We start from the raw sequence: 23,186 nt of genomic DNA, 5'->3' as shown, positions 1-23,186 counted from the left end.
TAAAATCCTTTTACAGTTTCAATCAGAAAAATGTGATCAAAGCTTCTGTTGTTATTTTTATTAGCAGTTCTATCTTGACCTGATGTGATAACTTGAAATCTAAGCGTGTACTTTGTGATGGCTGATGCGTCATCGAAGGTTCCTTCCTGCCTCATGCTACAGAGATAGCATATGAATCTGAGATGCTGAAATGAAAATAGCTGATTGTCTGTAAGGTATGTTTTCCTTCCTTCTCTGCATCAGTGAACCTCACCTCTGCTGTCACTAAGCTTGCGGCTGTGGATATTTCTCTGAACAAGCCTCTTTGTCTCTTCAAGCTCTGAATGCTCCTTTGCATGACGTCTTTTGAGATTTTCCACATGAACTACCATCAGCTCCACAGCACGGCTCATTCTGGCCTCCTAAAGGTGGCAACAGAGCGAGAGGTAAGATTCAAAAGTGATGTTAAATATGATTTAGAAAAAGCAGTAAAAAATGTTTTTCAATTCAAATTTTAGAGGCTGCTACAGTTAGAAACTGTCTGACTATTTTAGAAAGATGGTCAAAATCCAAACCAAAGCTCTGTACAGTTTATTGTGACACAGTCAAAAAACAATCAACACATTTAGATCTGAGGCCATAATCCTTTCTGCTTTCAGTTTGCAGATCAATCTACAGCCCCATATTCTCCTATGTGAACTCTATATACGTCCGTAAAGAATGAGATGGCATTACCTGCACAAATACTGTACTACAGTAGCTGAAGATCTAATAGTAAAGTGCTACTTCTTGAGCACATACCACTCTGGACACAAGCATTCTGTTGTGTTTGATAGTAAAATGAGCCTCTTTCCTGCAGTGTGCCTCTAAGGCACTGTACACTGTAAAGGAACTGAAGGTAGTGAAACCTTTACTAACCAACAATTACAGGACAGGCAATGTCTAAAGTGAAATAATAATTGTCTTAATAGTACTAATGTTCTTCATGTCCTTAGGGGGCACTGTGTTTCTGGTTTTTGACGATATTTCGAAGGACAGCCTTTCTGATTCTCCCCAGTAAAATGCAGAGAGAGGAATAGGAAGAACAGCTGGTACTTCTTGAGAAGCTCTTGTTATGATTTGTGTTCATTTTAAATTATTTACTCATCTCTTGGAGCTCCAGTTACTACAGAAGTGAATTTTGGGATATGTTTTTGGATTAGACATCACTTTCTAATGGTTTTATATGTTTGAGTCCTTTTTTGGGGCCATCATTGTTTTCCTGTGCACTGACATTTTAAATGTTAATTGTTATGAAATTTCTATGAATATTCTATGCTCACCTGCAAGTGTTAGTTGTCATGTACTTCTAGAAATAAAAAGCCATGAGTGTGCTCCCTTCGACTTTCTTATATACTGAGATGGAGGAAAAAGTCATCAAAACCACTTTCAGTTGCGCAATATTTCACAAATATCGCATCTCTTTGTTTCTCATCATAACTAATTGATAATATCAATACACAACCATTTATCTCTATTTATAATCAAACCTTGTATTAAAATCATATTTTTGCACTTAGGGATGTCGAAAACGGTGGTGGAATTTTTTCATGATTACATATGCATTACCTAGATTATGTGCAAAGTAAAAAGAGTTATAATCACCTAAAAACATAGAAAAAGTGCTAGTATTATATAATATTTGTTGCAAGAAATTGCTATAGGTAAAACTACATTTAATTATGATAATGATGGTTGGAAAAAAAATCTAAAATTAAATGTATTACCAGGAACACAACAGGAACATAGCAGCTTATTGTTCCCATTATATCTTTATATTTACACGGCATGTTCAATGTTTACACGTTATTGTTAAACTGATGATGTATAAATTCAAATTAATAATAGTCATTGAAAGAATATGTGTTATATTGAATACAGTTTTTAATATCATGAACATATTTATATTTATGGTTGTTTAAATAAAATACTACTTCCGGTTGAGTAATTTTTCTCAAATTTCATATCTGTTTGCTTTTTATCATTATAAATATCTATACAAAATTTGAATCATTCATCTGTAATTATAACCATAGTTTACTTGAAAATTCATGAAAGCATTTAGTTAAAGTACCACTTCCAGTTGCCAGAAGTTATTCAAAAGTTTATAGGATTCCTTATTTTTGATATAAAGTTGGTGTAGAAAATCTCATTGAGTTAGGTCAAAGTGTTTTCGAGTTATCAGATAGACATAATTTTAAAAATTGTATTTTCGGACTCAGGAAGGTCTAAAATGTCAAGATTCACCAAAATCTTGAGGTTAAATTTTTTCACGATTCCTGTACTTTCTGTATACTATTTATACGAGAAAGTAAAAAAAGATCAGCAGATGAGACATAGTCATTTAAACAGTCAAAACCAGGATTTCAAAACTATCTTTCAAAAAAACATAAACCAAAAATCAAAGTCCAGAAGATATGTCAAGAATTAATTAATCAGGGAATCAAAAAATGATAGTCTCTTCAAACACTGAAGTGTTAGGTATTATCAGGAATCTCAAATAATGACAGGGCATTAGCAATAACTTTTTATCCCATTGCCATATTAACATTACACACCATGTAATTCTGGGTTTTTTCCCAGGAAGTATATAAACAAATAGCTGCAGCTGTAAGAAAGTAAATGTGGCTATTAAACAGAATAGTTTAATTTTAATAATGTCAAAGACTCAATAAAACAAGAAACTAACACTATAATCCAGATCTCCATAATCAAAAACCCCCACAAGCTGAGAAAAGGCTTAGAAAAAAGAATTAGGTTTTATCAAGTTTGTGATAAGTCAAAAGAAATCTCTACATGTTACTTTTCATGTTCATTATTAGGGCTACAGACCCTTTATCTGGTTTTGACTTTGACTTTTGGTTTAGCAGTTAGATTTGAAACAAGATAGGACCAGTTCTTGGTATTGACCCTTTTTCTGGCATTTTGACATTTCTTTTCCCAGTCACCTCCATTATTCTAGTTTGCCTTCCTTTTTCTTGGCAAAGATAACATCATCACACAATAATACTTGTATTTATGACAGGTTATCAGAAAATAATAGAAAACCCATACTTAAAAGACCCACTGTTCTGAAGATCTGGGAGCTTAAGAGTTATAAGCGGCTAGGCAAGCTCTTTTGTTTGATTACTAGATTAATTAAGGTAAAGCACACAGATGTAATCTTTTTTCCACTACAGTATTTATCCTTGATGACTTAATGAATATGATAGACAGGATTGGACTGTTTTCCCTATATGCAGCACTGAATTCTGTTTTCCCCATTCTCCTGTCTTTTATCCAAAAGTCTGACTAGACGGACTAAAGCTTAAATAAGTAAGTAGTAAGTTGTGCCAGCTGCTGGGTAAGTGATGTATTCTTCGCTACAGTTCCCTGTTTGTTGGATCCTTAAATTCTGGGTAAAGGGAAAGATGAGCTTTTGATACTAAGCATGAATGATGTCATGACTGTTTTTAATTCTATATGCGATACAGGATATCATTGCCCACAGATGCACTTGCAGTTCTTTTTCCTTCTCTCCTTCTCTCAAATTGTGCTGTTTTAAAAGTAAAAGTGGACTAAACTACATATCTAAGACATTCCTAAAGTGTTTGAAAAGTTAAAGAAATAGGCAGCAGTACACAAGTTGAAGGTGTGCCTCAAAGACAGAGATGGACTTTCTCCCGTCTATGAGATGGTGCTGACCATACATAACCTGAGGACTACTGAAGAGCTTGTGTGAATATTGCACTTTAAGCAGAATGGGTTGTCTTACTATTGTAGTTTCTTTCCCCTTTTACCATCGTCTGCCTTTATTTACTACTATAGGATTAGGTACTAGATGTCAACTAATTGTGATGAATAGATTTTTTACTTCTGTCAAGAATGAGAAAACTTTAAGGAAACTTCAATAACAACTGTTTGACATGTAACTGTAAGCTGAATATGGAAATAGTTTTCGTTTTCTATTTCATGTATGGCTTTTTTGGGATTAGGATTTTAATATATATTTTAGATCATTTAGATAATTTTGTATATAGAACCTTGCAGTAGTGTAATGTTTGGCATTTTTGCCTTAAGGATCCAGCACCCTGTGTCCTAATTCCATGCCTGGTCATTGTCTGTGTGTAGTTTACACCCCCATATCTATATTGGTTTTCCCATAAATTTTTGCGCATGAGAGAGTATTTTCTTGTACTTTGCCCAGTGTTGCTGGGATAGGCTCTGGCTCCTTCACCAACCGTGAATTGTATTATCGGGTTTGAGAATGTCTATTTAGAATGATAAAGAGCAGATAGGTCACCAGTGGTACTAGCTTATTGGAGGTGTGACATTATAAGGGTTATTGGTCATTATTTTCACTTGTACAGAACACAATTAATTTTTTACCTGCATGTTCTAAACAACATGTATTATCTGTTATAACTAACTGTACACCTCCCAGAAGTTTGTCACCTGACCATGTGTCATTTAGAAGGTTAATGGACTTTTTATTGTTAAAATTTGTTTATGCTAATCAAAGCAAATTTGCTCTTTTACTCTGTTTAATGCAATTTGTGTTTTTATGTATGTAAACATATGCATGTCAATATCTCAATACTGATATACAAATACCAGAGCATTGCACTACTTTCACTGGTTTGTCGTCTTCACGTTTATCCTGCTGCCACCTCTTCATTAGCTAAATGACATACACACACCTGGCCATCCACATGATCTAAAAGAAAATGGCATTCATCCTATCAGGCCACCTTCTTCTATTGTTCCATGGTTCCATGCCCATTGTAGGTGCTTGTAGCAGTGGGCAGTGGTCAGCTTAGGCACATTGACTAGTCTGAAATTACACAGACCCATACACAGCAAGCTGCTCTGTTTGTTTTGACACCTTTCTCTTATGGCCATCATTTTGTGCTATAGTAAAAGGCCAGCCTTCATCCCCATGCCCATAAATGAGCCTTGGGTATCCATGACTCTGTTGCTGTTGCTGGTTGTCCTTCCTTGGACCACTATTGGTAGGTAGTAACCAATGCACACCAAAAAGACATGTTATTTTAGAGATGCTCTGAACCTGTTGTCTAGCCATCACAATTTGTCCCTGGTCCAAGTCACTCATGTTCTCACGCTTGCCCATCTAAGTGTGTTGCTGTCTTGACCCCTACCACAAAAGTAGAACACAAGTGGTGATGATGATCTAAGTATTTGTTGTATGGTTATTAATGTATTGTTAATGCACTGTAGTTATGAAGCCTGTACTCAGATTAAGATTAACTAACGTGAGTTATGAGATGTATGTTATAGTTTAGTTTTATTGTTTTGAAGAAGGGCTTTTTCAGGAGATGGTAGTTCTGAAGTGCACATTTGTTGTGTCAGGTGTTTAGTTTTAGTTTTATATATATACTAGCAAAATACCGCGCTTCGCAGCGGAGAAGTAGTGTGTTAAAGAAGTTATGAAAAAGAAAAGGAAACATTTTAAAAATAACGTAACATGATTGTCAACGTAATTGTTTTGTGACTGTTATGAGTGTTGCTGTCATATATATATATACAGTATATATACACACACACAGATAAACATATATACATATAAACATATCTACATATACACATATCTACACATACACATATCTATATATATATACACATACATACACACATATATATATATATATAAATATATATACACACACAGACACATACAAAGTATATACATATATATACAGATCTACACATACATTTTAATATGTAAAGCACTTTGAGGTACTGTTTGTATGAAAATGTGCTATATAAATAAATGTTGTTGTTGTTACACATATATACATATCTACATATATACACACATATATACATACATATCCACATATACATATATATATATATATACACACATATATACATATCTACATATATATACATATACATACATACATACATACATACATACATACATACATACATATATATATATATATATATATATACTGTATATAGCAAAATCCCCACGCTTAGCAGCGACGAAGAACTGCTTTTAAATTTTTATTAAGAAGAAAAGAAAACCTTTTTAAACTGAGGGAAAATATACCAATAACTATCTGTTAAGGATCTCTGTGTATACCACGTTGTCAGTTCAGCAGTCCGGTTATAATATGACCAAGCTGTGCACTGAGATTACTTTTGAGAATGCAACGTATAGTTTTGTCCAGGAGGAAACCAATGTTGCCTCAAATCAATGGCAACCTTTTGTAGGGTGTGTCCCTGAGACTTATTAATTGTCATCGCGAAGCAGAGCCTTACTGGAAATTTGAGGCATTTGAATTGAAATGGGAGATCAGAGGGTATAACGGTGATGCGAAGAATACATTCAGAGTGTGGCGCTCTGCTGTTTTTTTGTGTAACTGCCTTCACACAGCTTCTCTGCTGCTTTATAAACGAACGGCATATAAGGCCGTCGTTTCTCCTTGCTTCGCGGTTCTGTACTGTTTTATTGTTCGTTTATTATGATTCTTATAGTTATTGTGTAGCTATTCCAGACTTACTGTACTGTTCAGGTACCCATTTCCTTTATTTAATCCGCGGCTTGTATGCTATTTTTTGTTCGTTTATTACGATTATAGATATTTATTGATTCCCTTCTTTAGCTGACTGCCTGCTCATATAAGGCGCTCCGCTGGTTTTGTGAAGCAGCCTTTACACAGCTTCTCCACTGTTTTATAAACGAACGACATATAAAGCCATCCTCTTTCCTTGCTTTGCCAAGGAAGCTGCCTTTTTATTTAATCCACAGGTTCTCTGCTGTTTTATTGTTCGTTTATTATGATTATTATAGTTCTCTTTATATATTATGTTGTCAGTTCAGCACTCTGGTTGTAATATGACGAAGCTGCGCGAGCTCACTCTTGAGAATGCAACGTATAGTTGTCCAGGAGAAAAGCAATCTTGCCTGAAATCAATGGCAACCTTTTGTTGGGTCTGTCCCTGAGACTTCTTACTTCTCATCGCGAAGCAGAGCCTTACTCGAAATTGGAGGCATATGAATTGAAATGGGAGATCATAGGGTGTAACGGGGATGTGATACATTGAGTGTGGAGAAACTCTAGAGACAGCGTGTGTATTAACTTGTGGATTTTTCTGCGAGTATTTGGAGGCAGCGTGACGAAGTTGCTTCCGTAAGGCCGCGTTAGCTGTTGCGCTCAACTTGGAGCATATTCTTTTCCTACCTTGTCAATTGTGTAATGCGTTTTTTGAACAGGTTTGATGCATGGAAGTGATCACTCGTACTGCGTTCAGTCAGTTCACGTGAGCTGCTCTCTTGTGTGATGTTGCGATGTCCACGGCTTTATTTAATGTTAGCTAAGATCCAGCACTTAAAAGTTTCTCGCTACAGCAATTTTAACTCCGTTACAAAGTGATCCAAAGTCTTGTTTATACCTCGTGTCTTCTCATTAAACTTGTATCTCGCGAATAAAGTATTCGGCAATTTTCTTCAGCGCTCTTTGGGAGCTCTTCCTTCTTTACTACGTACTGCGGTCACAGTCACTTCACGTGATTACGTGGGAGGCGTGATGATGTCACACGCAGCTCCGCCCCCACGCCCATCGAGCTAACGTCCATTACAGTATATGGAGAAAAATAGGTTCCAGTTATGACCATTACGCGTAGAATTTCGAAATGAAACCTGCCCAACTTTTGTAAGTAAGCTGTAAGGAATTAGCCTGGCAAATTTCAGCCTTCTACCTATACGGGAAGTTGGAGAATTAGTGATGAGTGAGTCAGTCAGTCAGTGAGTGAGTGAGTGAGGGCTTTGCCTTTTATTAGTGTGTATATATATATATATATATATATATATATTATATATATATACACACTACCCATGTGCGCCCAACTACGTTGCACGTGTTAAAGTTGTCTGTGAAGGGCTCCCTGTTTAAACACGGCTGCCAGTCGTGAACTGGGCCCTTCATTGCACAGCATTATGATTTTTTTATAAGGGAAACAAAATTACAAAAGAAAACCCTTGGATATTGATTTGATAGGAACGGCCTACTCGGAATCACTGTCCGAATCGTAATTATGTGGTGGTGTAGGAGCATTTCTACTTCTGTCCGTTCACAGTGCATCTCGTTTTCACGACGCTGTCGTTTCCTCTCACGATCTCTTTCTCAACCTTTCTCCAATCTCGCAGGTTGCTTTGTGGCAATCCAAAGAGTAAGGCAATATACACGGAGCAATGGTTATAAAAGGGGGACACATAGGTATCCAGGCTCTTTAAAGCATAAATAGGGATCACTTCACTGACATGTGAGCAAGCCATGGTACAACTGTGAGACGCGCAGCACTCGCCGGCTACAACGTAACAATAATAATTTCCGGAACGTGCTGTTACGTTGTCATTCATTTTACCCACTGTCTTTCTTTCATTCATATGTTACATAGGCACATACCTTTTATCTTCGCAATCTCATTCTCTAACCAGGCCTCAGGAGCTAACCAGCGTAACACTGTCCACCACCCCTTTCGTTATTCCGGGACATTGTTGACATCCGTGAGTAACAACAACATACTAAACTGGAAGGTGGTCTACGCATGCGTGGAATTCACGGACAAACAAAGATCAAGATCTAAATGAAGATCTCTTTAGTTAATTTAAAGCACAACAATTTGCTTAGTTTGAATTTCTGCGTTTTGAGGTGTGACTGGTGTACTACAGTCTTCAGTAGTATAAGCCTGGAGGAGATTCTTAATGCAATGCCTATGTTTTAGCTGTCTCTCTACTGCCATATACTGCTTCTTCTTCTAATTCATTCGCGGACAAACAAAGATCAAGATCCAAATGAAGATTATATATATATATATATATATATATATATATATATATATATATATATATATATATATATATATATATATATGTACATAAGGGCCCAGCAGACACTACTCCAAGAGCCAGAGTGTGGAGGAGGAGGATGAAACTTGCTGAGGAGGAGTGGAGGAGAAAGAGAGAAAAGGACTGAGAGATAAAAGAAGAAAGAGAGAAAAGAGACGGAAAGTAACGAAAGTGTGTTTGTGCTTGTTGGGACACTGTAAACTTGTAAATAAATCACAAGTGCTTTGTGACTTCTTTATATCCTGGTGTCTGTCTGCAATCCGGGTTGGAATCTTTCACAATATATACATACATAAATGTATATATATACTAGGGGGCTCTGGCCCCTGCTTGCTTCACTCGCCAACCCCTGGGCGGGCGCTACGCACTAGCCACTTGCGTATGGGGAAGGAGATGTACAATTTAAACAGATTGTTATTTTCATGGGAATTGTTACATATGCATAATAGAATTAACTATTTTACATTACAGCGAGTAATTAACCATAGTAAAAAATAGTAAAACGTAATAACTTGAAAGAAAATTATGTTTCATGGTGCATTCGAGTTTTTCATTGCGCTATATGTTTTTGTTCTGTTTGGCTTTGAAATTAACACGCAAATACTATTTAAGCTGACACTTTTACTGTAAAACTTCAGTAAAAACTATTTTTGAATTAACTTTTTGTCAATATCGCACTGAATTTTGATTCCATGTTTGGAGTTACATCGTGACAACGCAACATATAACTGCCTATGAGTGAATATTGTTTCTTTCTCTCTAATAAATAATCTGTTTGCCCCTGTGACTTGTTATATCAAGGGTCATATCAAACACTATTCTAACGGGAAACTCTAAACGTTTTAATACGAGTGGCATATCAAGATCCCCGTTGGTTTGAAATGTTATCCACGGAAGATGTACAATATTGCCTTTCTTGTCGCCTGTTAAAATTTTACATGTCAGAATTTTTCGACAGCATAATTTATTTATATGCATTTAACCAATTTGCCATGTAACTGATTGACAATTTTTGCGTGACTTCGTTTGACTTCATTGTTTCTCGGTGCTAGAATTGCCTGTGTACTCATTTCTTCTGTTGGTAACCCTTCGGGATGAAATTCTTCAGTAAGATTTGGACATAACAAGTCTTCTTTTATTGGGAACTTAAAGAGAGGAAAACATAAAAATTTATAATAGTGGAGAGCACAGGAACTGTCTGACAAAAGCATTCACACGAATGAGAGGTGAGAGGACTGTGGGCGTGGTTGAAAATGGTTGAGAGGAGGGCGGGACTTGAAAAAAATCTCCTGGCAATAGTCTCATCTCAAGATTTTTTTTTATAATGCAGAGATAGAGATGTATTTCTGAAGATATTAAGCCAATTAGTGATAAACAGATTTTATGTAATTTTTATAAATCAAATTAGTGATAAACAGGTTTTATGTAATTTTTATACAGTGTGTCCTGTGCTCTGGCCTGCTTGTTAATAGATAGAGCTTCAGCGTGTCATTTATTTTAGATATAGGTGATTTTTATTTTGTAATATCTATGTTTTTGATAGTGCTAGGAAATCCATTTGATGGTATTATCCACTTGACCCAGTCCAGAATGGAGAGGAACCAGAGTTTATCTTCCCTGAATTGGAACAAAGGAGGAATCAACCCTGGATGAAACTATAATATTTATAACTCTTGCATATACACCTACTCCCAGGGCCAATTTAGAGAAAACAATGAACATACAGTTGTGCTTGAAAGTTGGTGAATCCTTTAGAATTTTCTATATTTCTGCATAAATATGACCTAAAACATCATCAGATTTTCACTCAAGTCCTAAAAGTAGATAAAGAAAAACCAGTTAAACAAATGAGACAAAAATATTATACTTGGTCATTTATTTATTAAGATTGAATATTACATATTTGTGAGTGGCAAAAGTATGTGAACCTTTGCTTTCAGTATCTGACCCCCCTTTGCAGTAATAACTGCAACTAAATGTTTCCAGTAACTTTTGATCATTCCTGCACATCGGCTTGGAGGAATTTTAGCCCATTCCTCCGTACAGAACAGCTTCAACTCTGGGATGTTGGTGGGTTTCCTCACATTAACTGCTCACTTCAGGTCCTTCCACAACATTTCGATTGGATTAAGGTCAGGACTTTGACATGGCCATTCCAAAACATTAACTTTATTCTTCTTTAACCATTCTTTGGTAGAACAACTTGTGTGCTTAAGGTCATTGTCTTGCTGCATGACCCACCTTCTCTTGAGATTCAGTTCATGGACAGATGTCCTGACATTTTCCTTTAGAATTCTCTGATATAATTCATAATTCATTGTTCCATCAATGAAGGTAAGCAGTCCTGGCCCAGATGCAGCAAAACAGGCACAAACCATGATACTACCACCACCATGTTTCACAGATGGGATAAGGTTCTTATGCTGGAATGCAGTGTTTTCCTTTCTCTAAACATAACACTTTTCATTGAAATGAAAAAGTTCTATTTTGGTCTCATCCATCCACAAAACATTCTTCCAATAGCCTTCTGGTTTGTCCACGTAATCTTTAGCAAACTGCAGATGAGCAGAATTTTATTTTTGGAGAACAGTGGCTTTCTCCTTGCAACCCTGCCATGCGCACCATTGTTGTTCAGTATTCTCCTGATGGTGGACTCAAGAACATGAACATTAGCCAATGTGAGAGAGGCCTTCATTCACTTAGAAGTTATCCAGGGGTCCTTTGTGACCTCGATGACTATTACACACCTTGCTCTTGGAGTGATCTTTGTTGGTCGACCACTCCTGGGGAGGGTAACAATGGTCTTGAATCTCATCCATTTGTACACAATCTGTCTGACTGTGGATTGGTGGAGTCCAAACTCGTTATAGATGGTTTTGTAACCTTTTCCAGCCTGAGGAGCATCAACAGCTCTTTTTCTGAGGTCCTCAGAAATCTCCTTTGTTCGTGCCATGATACACTTCCACAAACATGTGTTGTGAAGAGCAGACTTTGATAGATCCCTGTTCTTTAAATAACACAGGGTGCCCATTCACACCTGATTGTCATCCCATTGATTGAAAACACCTGACTCTAATTTCACCTTCAAACTAACTGCTAATCTTAGAGGTTCAGATACTTTTGCCACTCACAAATATGTATTATTTGATCATTTTCCTCAATAAATAAATGACCAAGTATAATATTTTTGTCTCATTTGTTTAACTGGTTTCTCTTTATCTATGTTTAGGAGTTGAGTGAAAATCTGATGATGTTTTAGGTTATATTTATGCAGAAATATAGAAACTTCTAAAGGGTTCACAAACTTTCAAGCACAACGGTGTGTCTAAACATCACAACTATGGGATGTAGAGTGAAAACATAGAGGCACATGGAAGAAATCCGGGCTCCAGGCAGACAGTGACTATACTGATGCAAACAAATGCTCACTCTAAAATAATGATAGATTAATTGATTGATTAATTAACACTGTGACAGAGTTATTATTAGCACACCAGCCTCACTGCACCAGGAATCAGCCAAGTCACACTTTGTGTGGAGTCTGCATATTCTACACATCTTTGTGGGGTTTTCTTGGAGCTTCAGTTTTCTCTCACATATAACATGTGCATGTTAGGCAATTTTACATTTTGTTGGATTGGCCATGAACTTGTTTTGCAATGTACTTTAGTGCTGCCCAGTGTCGATTTCAAACCTGTAATGGATGTACCCAGGATTGGCTCTGGCTCCCTGTGACTCTTGGGTGGAAAACGTGACACAAGAAATTGAATGGGTTACGTTATTCTAAATACCCTTGCTGACAGAGGGGGGTAGCCCACATAGCCCATCAGACTGTTTCTCTAGCTGGATTAGATGAGTGTTTGCTTTTTACACTGTGCAAAGGGACAGAAGTCCATTAAACCAGTACTGCAGCCTCTCCTGTAAGAAAAATACTACAAAAGCAGAGAGTGCATTAGCTAATGGAGAAGACATTATTTGCTAGTAAAATTATCTATTTTTCTTTAACCATTTTGTATAGTTCATTCAGATACCCTCAGGGTGTGGATGATCTTCAACTGAAATTATATGAGTCCATATCTAAATTTAGTAATTGAAAAGTACTTTGGACTGACAAATGATTCATTGGCTAATTAGAAACAATATGCATGCAGCAGAAACTATTTTCTTCCTTCACCATTTTATTTAGGATAATTTAGAAGTCATGAGGACAGTTATGCATTTGTTGTTCTAATGTGTATCATAGGTGTCTTGCATATTTTTGTTTCATTCATGCTTTGCACTGAGTGGGTCCTCAGACAATATATATCAATACATTCTCAAACCCACTTAATACAATTCAGGGGGTTGGATCTCAGAGACACTAGATGCATGGTGGGTATAAACTATGGACAGGGTTCCAGTCCATTGTAGGGTACACACATACAAACCCACACTCAGTCAATTAATTAAGCACAAATGTCGAGGGTGATGCAGGAGGAAAAGTACAACCCCAATTCCAATGAAGTTGGGAGGTTGTGCAAAACGTAAATAAAAACAGAATACAATGATTTGCAAATCCTTCTCAACCTATATTTAATTGAATACACTACGAAGACAAGATATCGAATGTTCAAACTGATAAACTTTATTGTTGTTTTGCATATCTTCACTCATTTTGAATTTGATGCCTGCAACACGTTCCAAAAAAGCTGGGACAGGGGCAGCAAAAGACTGGGAAAGTTGAAGAATGTTCAAAAAACACCTGTTTTGAACATTTCACAGGTGAACAGGTTATTTGGAAACAGGTGTTTGTCATGATTGGGTATAAAAGGAGCATCCCCAAAAGGCTCAGTCATTCACAAGCAAGGATGGGGTGAGGTTCACCACTTTTTGAACAACTGTGTGGGCAAATAGTCCAGCAGTTTAAGAACGACGTTTCTCAACGTACAATTGCAAGGAATCTAGGGATTTCATCGTCTATTGTCCATAATATCATCAAAAGATTCAGAGAATCTGGAGAAATCTCTGCACGTAAGCGGCAAGGCTGAATACCAACACTGGATGCCCGTGACCTTCGATTCCCTCAGGCGGCACTGGATTAAAAACCAACATCATTCTGTAAAGGATATTACCACGTGGTCTCAGGAATACTTCAGAAAACCATTGTCAGTTAACACAGTTCGTCGCTACGTCTACAAGTGCAAGTTAAAACTCTACCATGCATAGCGAAAGCCATATATCAACAACACCCAGAAACGCCGCCAGCTTCTCTAGGCCCAAGCTCATCTGAGATGGACTGATACAAAGTGGAAAAGTGTGCTGTGGTCTGACGAGTCCACATTTCAAATTGTTTTTGGAAATCATGGACGTCATGTCCTCCGGGCCAAAGAGGAAAAGGACCATTTGGATTGTTATCAGCACAAAGTTCAAAAGCCAGCATCTGTGATGGTATGGGGGTGTGTTAGTGCCCATGGAATGGGTAACTTGCACATCTGTGAAGGCACCATTAATGCTGAAAGGTACATACAGGTTTTGGAGCAACATATGCTGCCATCCGAGCAACGTCTTTTTCAGGGACATCCCTGCTTATTTCAGCAGGACAATGCAAAGCCACATTCTGCATGTGTTACAACAGCGTGGCTTCGTAGTAAAAGAGTACGGACACTAGACTGGCCTGCCTGTAGTCCAGACCTGTCTCCCACTGAAAATGTGTGGCGCATTATGACGCACAAAATACGACAATGGAGAACCCGGACTGTTGAGCAACTGAAGTTGTACATCAAACAAGAATGGGAAATAATTCCACCTACACAGCTTCAATAATTAGTGTCCTCAGTTCCCAAACACTTATTGAGTGTTGTTAAAAGGAAAGGTGATATAACACACTGGTAAACATGCCCTGTCCCAGCTTTTTTGGAACGTGTTGCAGGCATCAAATTCAAAATGAGTGAAAATTTGCAAAACAACAATAAAGTTTATCAGTTTGAACATTCGATATCTTGTCTTTGTAGTGTATTCAATTGAATATAGGTTGAAAAGGATTTGCAACTCATTGTTTTCTGCTTTTATTTACATTTTACACCATGTCCCGACTTCATTGGTATTGGGGTTGTATTAAAGATGTTTAAAAAAAAAAACTCCTGAAACAAAACGATCAAACATGGAATTCTAACCTTGGATGCTATAGATCTGGGAGGCAACACACTGACCACTGCGTCACCATGCTATCCTCGCTTAGATTTTGCCACTCATTTATTAGATACAAGCAATGGTCTTGCTTACTCTGCAGCTTTTTTTTTTCTATTAAAAAAGAACTTTGTCACAGTCAACTGGTCTTACCTGGTGGACTGCTCCCAGCAGTTCTGCAGTACATGTGATACGTCCAATGGCATTTGACAAGATCTGTAGGCTGAGCTCCAGCTGCTGTAAAACTTCAAGCCGTTTCTTATCGGGACACATAGATTTCAGAGTCTAAAAATTAATTTATGAAGGTTACTTTTTAAGCTTATGTCACCATTGTACTAGATGTCTGAATGTTAAAAGTGAAGCATCATCACTTTATTAAAGTAGGTTTATTATTAAATGTCTAAATAGAAAACCCTTGATTACTTTAACAGGCCTTATAAAAAGATAGGTCAATTGTCTACTGATATTTGTAACTTTGGCTGAGAAGGCCAAGCCTGTTTAGGCAGCTCATCAACCCTGTCTGGTTACCTCAAGCTTCCTATGAAAGAGACTTTTTTTTTTTACTGGAAATACTTCATAAAATATCTGGCATAAAATATTGTCTCTGGGACCTGGCTTACCTTCAGTATGGTGCAGCCAGCCTCCAACTCCCTTTTGATGTTCTCCTCTGCCACATCACGGGCCCTTTCCTCAACCTGCAGCCTCTTCTTCAGGGTATACTGGTCACACTTGAATGCCAGCGAAAGCTGAGCAAAAGCAGTCTGCACAGGGTGAGGGCGAATGCAGAGACACAAAATGGCTTACAAAGAGATGCTCACAGACTGGACAGTTAATGAAAAAACATATTTAGATATTTAGAAAAAATTAGCAATAAGGATCCATGCATCTGGAACCATGATGTGTAAAGCCATGAGTAGATAAACTGTTTGAATGTTCGGCCAATAGGATGACTTCTGGAGTTTTAGTTTGTGATATGTGCCAATAGATGAAATGATGGCATAAATAGTCAGAGGCAGAAATGGTCATTGAAACCATAGGGAAAAAACAGTTGGACGAGCACAGGAAGACCAACAACCAACAAAGACAAGGACAGATAGGGAGGCCAAGAGGGTGGACATAAACAATACAAAAAAGAGACAGACACATAGATAGCAATATCATTTATATGGACAGGTGGACCAAAACACAGTCCTCCATAGATATCCTTAGTCACACAGATGAAGATGTGGACACACAAGCACCCTGATCACTCTTCAAAGCCACTAGTGAAATTACGTTGCTCTCACCTCTGCCTCCACTTCAGTCATCTGCATGCTGAAAGGAGAAAAAACATAGATGACTCTGGTCAACTTTTGGGACAGTGTTTTAATGTCACCTCCTTGTTAGGAGTGAGAAGTAAGAAAGTTACTAATAGAAAAGCAAAACAGTTAACATCTTCCTTTCAGAGAAATGTTCCAACAGTCAGTTCCCTAATGACCTGAAGAGGTGCAGGGCATTGTACATATGCAGGATTCATAAAACAAGCAGTCTGTGGAAAGTAATGTACTCCTTGAGACTTGCCCCTTTAAGTCAGATCTGCTAGAAAAGCCATGTTTGGTGTGTGGAGAAGCCCAGTAATTAACTCAAGGAAATGATGGGCTGCTTTCATATTAGATCATCTGATACCTGCTGAGGCCAAGACGTTCCAAAATGGAAAGGTCATCCCAAGAGGTGGCCAGCAAGTCCCTGGTGCAGTTATCTAGGAATACAAGTGAAAGGTTGGACAGTCATGGTACTAACAATCAGTTTTAAATTTCACAGTGCCTTTTCTTAGTATCAGGAGCCCAGCACAACATGTACCAATGGACTTTTGGGCACTAAGAAGCCTTATTTTTTTGCTTTTCTGTCCATTAGAACTGCGTCCCTCCAGGCTTTACCTTCATCACTTTCCTCACTGTCTTCCAGGTGATCAGTAACCTCACAGGTCTTTTGTTCAGCCACCTGAGACAATAAAATAACAGATGATAGTTTCAAAGATGCAGAAGAACACTGAATGTAGTGGGACCTGACCATCACACCCAACCTCCCCAAGTCAACCGACCAAAAGAGCTGTCTTTCTTTTGACACAACACAGATAGGGACTTATAAAATGAAGATTTGGCTGATCATTGCTGTACAGTCAGTTGACCTCTACAGTGTCTACTTAACTCTGGATTTGTGATCCAGGCAGAATGGCTCTGAGAGTGTTTGGCTCTTTGCACTGCTCTCTAATCCATGGGGACACCTTTTGAGGAGTGTCTGAAGAGCTTTTTTCATCAGAGATCATGCGCTTATGATCTTATGTGCTAAGAATCTCTGGAAACAAGGCTCTAAAGCATATAACTGCTTTGTAATTCATTATTCATTACTGTCCTTATGCCCTGCTTTTTGGACAATGTCTTTTCAAACTCAGCAAGCACTAGACAGCAAAGTATGTTCTATAGAACAGTGTTTCCCAACCTTTTTTGAGCCATGGCACATATTTTACATTAGAAAAATCCCACGGCACACCACCAAACAAAAATGTCACAGCCGAAGCATCACTAATTCTACTGTTTGAATGGCAACAGGTAGATACACAGATTAAGAGTATTTAATTGTTCTGCCTATCACTGTCCCATAGACGAACAAAGACAAATTATTTGCAGTAAATAAATAATCATTTTCATACCAATTAAGTGAAATTGAATAATTTTCCACGGTACACTTGATGATCTCTCACGGCACACTAATGTGCCGCGGCACAGTGGTTGGGAATCACTGCTATAGAAGACACTCACCATGTTGCTTTCTTCTTGCAATACTTCCTTGTCCAGCGACTTGTTTCACTCAGACACTTGCAGGGATTGGGTGCCTGCCCTAGCAAAAAGCCTTAAGGTCCATTAACAACAAGCCTGCTTACCATAGAAAGAACTCCTCCCCATTGCTAAAGGCCTGACTAAATAAGGACCCAGAAAGTGCGGCTGTGTGCTGCTGGCGCCAAGTGGAAACTATTTACTCTGTTTATTTTGTATTTTATGGCATGTATGTCTTGCTGACTTTTATGAAACAGTCAACCCCTTGGAATCACAGTAAATGAGACAGAGGTTAAGTGAAGAAGGAAAGATGAAAGAGAAGAACGCTCGGCTCTTTGTTGCAGGACAAGTGTGCCCTTCTAAACACAGATTTAAAATGAGAGGACACAATTTGGTAAAGAGGTCAGGCCTCACCTGGTAGCTCATGCTGCTGCTGCCGCTGCTGCTGCTGCTGCTTGTCCAATCAGAGAAGCTTCCAGTGATGATAGCCTTAGAAGAAACCTGGGCAGCTATTATCAGACCAAGTGCAAAAAGCAGGCATATTACATGTAACAATCACACATGGCGCAATAGAAAAGTATACTTATGTTAATGATACAATGATATGCAATGGCACAGAAGACTCTGCATTGCTAAAAATCTTATGGAGAAGCAAATCAGCAGCTGTCTGCACAAAATCAATGCGATGTAATGGCAGTGGACATTTTGTACTCCTGCTCACTGTTTTTTTCCTTCACATGGAACTGTATTTTGTGTTTTTTTCATTAGATACAACTACCTGTTGAGCATGCATTCTTTGGATACGGTTTCTTACACAGTCATGGGGCTGTTACAGAAAGCCACGTATTCAAAAAATGGGGACTCCAGACAAAATGGTAAAATGTAGCTGCTGAAGTTCTAACATGTCCCAAATGTCTTGGCCACCTGGCTGGCCTCCCTCCATCAACTTTCTGTGTATTCACATTCTGGGCTGGCTTGCAGACACTGTTTTTGGATAGACTCTGGCTACTGGAACAGGATTAAAAAATGGATGACTTTTAGATAAGTCAGTTAAATGGCTTATCAGTAACAGCACTCAAATGGTGCTATAGATGTGACCAGCTTCTCAGTGACATCTCAGTTGAGTTATTTTATTTTTATATAAATATGTAAAAAATTTGAATCCTTAGGAAAATGTATCTATATAATGACTTGAAGATCAGGAAATGCCCTTCAGACAAGATGACCATCACAAGATCAATTTAAGATAATTCTCAGTTTGGACAGAGTAAACTGGAGCATAGCTGGTCTCAGCAGGCAAAAGCTTGTCTAGCACAGGAAGGACATGTTGACAGCTTGCCACCAAATGCTGGAATGGCCTTTCACTCTTTGAGTCTTTCTGATCTTTTGCAAGTCATAGAAGCATCAGCATTTTTCATGGAATGAAGGGAAGTTGGCTGACATTACCATTTCTCTGTTCTTATGTATCTCAGCCTACCTGCTAAATCTGAACTTAAGACAGCCTGTGAATTCTTCCGACTGTACTGGCAGCCCACCTTGCTGGAAGACAAAATGTTCAAAGTTCAGACCTAGTAAACATGTCAAAGACTGTCAAGAAAAACTTTGTGCTTTGCACAGTTGTTTTTGCTTTCAGCAGCATTAGTATAAAACAAGCAGGCAAGAGAAACAATGCAATACCATGCAAAATAAAAAATAATCTAGAAAGTGGCTAACTTATGGAATATTGGAGAGGAAAAGTGATAGGAACCCATTTGGGTCACACTAGCTCAAGTGAAACATTAGATGACCTGAATTACTGTTAAATAATGGAACTACAGTACCATTTCATATCCTCGGGTCATCATCTTTCTCCATGAAAAGCTACTCACAGCTTCATCTCTGAGTCTAGCTTTGACAGTAACCCTGTGCTCACCCTCTGTTTATGTTGCTGGCTGTAACACCTTTGAGCATTAGTGAAGGTAAAACATTCATTTTAAATAGAGGCAGAAATACCAACTAGTTTATTCCTAAATACCAAAAAGCAGGAAGCTAATAGCTGCCTCTTTTCCACTTCGGGTTCTGTCAGCCATTGAACACAAAGCTGAGAGTCTTGATGTTTTTCTCAAGTGGCACTGCAGCCCCTAACAGTTTTAAACATGATGTTCAATTCTGACAATGAACCCTTCTATATACCTAAAGCCTTGAAGAGATAAGTCCAGGAATAATTACATCATACATATGCTGGTACCGCTTTGCCTTTTCACACAAAATAGTACTGTTCAATAGGTTCTGGGTCCTATGAACCAGAAAGGGATTAAGCGGCTTTCAAACTGGATGGATGTGTATGATCAGCCACTACTTTGACAACCTTAATGTAAAGATAACATTCTCAAACCCACTTAATCCAATTCAGGGCCAAAAGGGGCCGGTGCCTGTTCCCATAACACTGGGTGCAAGGCAAGAACCAAGCGTGGGTGGGATACCAGTCCATCACAATAATAAAATCTTTACCAAAATTTTAATTTTGCACAGCAATGCAATTTGTATTTAACTTTAACCATTTCAAATAAAGGTAGAGCATTATTATTAGTTTGCAGTGTCTGTTACACAGAAACAAGGAGGGCTAGGTCAATCTGTGATGTCCTCAATCTTACAAATGCATAGAGTCATAGATACTGGGTATAAATTAACAAGATTTCAAGATCTCAACTTACTGTATTAATTTGGACAATCTAGGTTAACAGAATGGACAAGCTTGTTAGGCTAAATGGCCTGTTATATTAACAGTTGTTTTAATATTCTAAGACTGGCTGAGCATATGGCTGTCATTAACACATAGATTCAAATGGTGAAAAATGAAAGCCAACTGAGATAATAAGATGAAACTGAAAACAATTATCAAAAAAAATGTAGGAGTAACCAAAAAATACACTAAAAAGCTAACTGTCACAAGCTAAAGATTTAAAAAATGAAAGACAAAGAAAAAGATAAGAGTTGAGCATGCAGGGCCACAAAAGTGAGTACTAGAAATTGAATATGCTCTTCATTAGTGCTCAGCAGATGAGAATGTTACAATGGTGTATATTTTTAAACATCCAAAACTGTTGTGATCAGAGTTTTAGAATTTCCTTAATTTTTCACTTTTTTATGTACATTTTATTTGTTTTGAATAATATTAAAATATTTTAGTTGCTATGACATCATTGTAGCGCCATCTTGTTTTTTCTTCACAGATGCCCTAATCCTGTGTATTTGCTACATGCCCGTGGCAATGTTGTTCACAGTTGATACACACTGTCACTAGCATGGTTGTGCTTCTCTCTGGCATTATGGCGCCACTTCATTTAAGATATCAAAATACTATTTTAACAATCCACATATTTAACAGGAGACACAATCTTTTTCTTTCAAAAGAAAAAGGGAAAGGATATGTGAAGTACTCAGTATTGTTGACTTTGGTTTTTGGATCTCATTGTGTAGTGTGGGTGTTTGGTTTCCCAGCCTTTTAATTATTTGATCCTTGCCAGCCCATCAACTACATTTTGTCTCTCTCATTAAAAGAGTCTTTCTTTCACACTTCTTGCCGTGTCCATTACTTCAGTCATAACAAAAACAGTTTGCTAGAAGGGGGTGAGGAAGTATTTGTTAAAAACAGCATTAAGACTTATATGTTTACCAATGACACATGCTTTAGATAGTTACATTCTCAAACTCACTTTATCCAGTCCAGGGTCACAGGGGCAAGGGTTTATTCTGGTAGCACTAGGTACAAGACAGGATTCAGTCCATCAAAGGGGCCTACCCACATCCACAACAAATGGCAATATGGAGTTATTAACTACCCTGACACCTATGTCTTTAATAAATATGATTGTAATGAATAGAATGAGACATCTTTGCACAGCTAAGCCAATGTCAAACTGCATGACTTTCAGTTATAATTTTCATTTACATAATCTTTTTTTGCATAATGGCCAGTCATGGCCCACGCCTGTGGCCACCAGTCAAGTAGTGTAACATTTCCATGGATAGTAGGCCACGAGTTGACATGACAAAGTTAAACCTGTTTGATGTCTTCAGTCGCAGGGGCTGGTTAGGCTTGTGTGAGAGCTGACAACTGATGAGCATTCAGATGGAAGCCGCTGGTACTTTTAAGCAGCATTCAAAATGTGGTGAGCTTGGGATGCTTTAGAAATTTAAAACTGTGCTGAGTTGTGAGGCCATTGTGTGATATGTCACCCCCCTGTGATTCTGAGATGAATAACCTGAGAACAAGATCCAGCAACTGTAGTTATTAAATATGATATGCTCTCCAACCAAGTTATTATTACGGATTTGCCAAAGTTTTGCCCATGGCAAGTAAATTCTTACTTGATTTATTGTTTGTTAAAAATTACTTTATCTATTATGTTATTCATTGTATTTTGGACATGTGTGTTGTGAATATTGCTTTGTTTGCTTGTAGTTTAGTATGCATGTATTATGTTTTTGTTGTATCAATGAGTTTAATTATGTGTCCTGTCCCGTTAAAATAGAGTTTCAGAAGCTGGGCCACCATGACAAACAGCTGGAGGACTGTCCTCTGCCTAGATGTATTCCTGGTCCTCCAGAACAGTATTGTAAATTGGAATTCCATTTGAGAGAACGTTATGCATTTTTTTCTGGTTTCTGATTATTTGCTTTGCTTTGTGACATTCACTTTTGGATAGTGGACTGGATTTTTGTTTGCATTTTCAAAGAGCCAATGTTTTGACAGTTCTTCTCTCCCTTGGCGAAGAAGGTTAAGCATTGTTTTGTTGCTGGGTTATTCCCTATTTTGTTCATTTGCAGGCCAAAGCCTACCTAATTTTTTCAGTACTAGACCTCTGCCTTGATTTTGAGAGGCCTGACCTCATTTGTGACAGATAATCTCAACAAATCTAGTCAAAAACTAAAGACATCATGACTTGTTTGAAAAACACCTCACAGCCTCCAGTTGACTGTGTGGACCTACAAGAGAGAGAGAGAATTAAAACAAATAATATAGCTAAAAAGCTAAACACCCCCTAGTGAACAGCAGCACACAGGAAAATTAGCAGGCCGTTCACACTCAAAATTAAATGTGGACTCAAGATAATCATCCCCTTGCACCCCTACTGATTCTCATGTTTCTGGCTGCTCCTTCTTTTGGGAGAACTCAATGTGACCAAAGCCTATGTCTTAGTGAAAGCCACTTCTGACAGAGTCCTAGCATGGAGTAGTATTGTCCAACTTTTTTCACAGTTAAGCAATAAGTGAGCAGTCCATTTCTACCCCTCAGCAGCAATGAAAGGTTATGATGTAGCTTGAATTACAACATCTCAGCATTCTGT

At 37.9% G+C, this 23,186-nt stretch overlaps 1 protein-coding gene across 11 annotated transcripts in view; it reads right to left on the bottom strand.

Annotated features, from left to right (window-relative positions):
* LOC120525939 (inositol 1,4,5-triphosphate receptor associated 2) overlaps positions 1-23,186 on the bottom strand; it is a 54,302-nt gene that overhangs the window by 17,765 nt on the left and 13,351 nt on the right. For 9 of the 11 annotated variants that reach the window (XM_039748657.1, XM_039748663.1, XM_039748656.1 and 6 more), the window contains 8 exons: positions 19,334-19,395; positions 18,271-18,365; positions 16,960-17,023; positions 16,709-16,781; positions 16,330-16,357; positions 15,664-15,804; positions 15,197-15,328; positions 254-401 (listed from right to left, as the gene is read on the bottom strand). In XM_039748657.1, coding sequence (XP_039604591.1) covers positions 254-401; positions 15,197-15,328; positions 15,664-15,804; positions 16,330-16,357; positions 16,709-16,781; positions 16,960-17,023; positions 18,271-18,365; positions 19,334-19,395 — 743 coding nt within the window. Of the gene's footprint in view, positions 1-253; positions 402-15,196; positions 15,329-15,663; positions 15,805-16,329; positions 16,358-16,708; positions 16,782-16,959; positions 17,024-18,270; positions 18,366-19,333; positions 19,396-21,551; positions 22,765-22,796; positions 22,825-23,186 lie in introns of those variants that run through there. The other 2 variants (XM_039748661.1, XM_039748664.1) reach the window with 2 other exon arrangements.

The sequence above is a fragment of the Polypterus senegalus genome, chromosome 3 (genome assembly GCF_016835505.1).
Source record: "Polypterus senegalus isolate Bchr_013 chromosome 3, ASM1683550v1, whole genome shotgun sequence".
NCBI lineage: Eukaryota > Metazoa > Chordata > Cladistia > Polypteriformes > Polypteridae > Polypterus > Polypterus senegalus.
The sequence above is the reverse complement of the archived record's forward strand: the minus strand, read 5'-3'. Positions and strand labels throughout refer to the sequence as shown.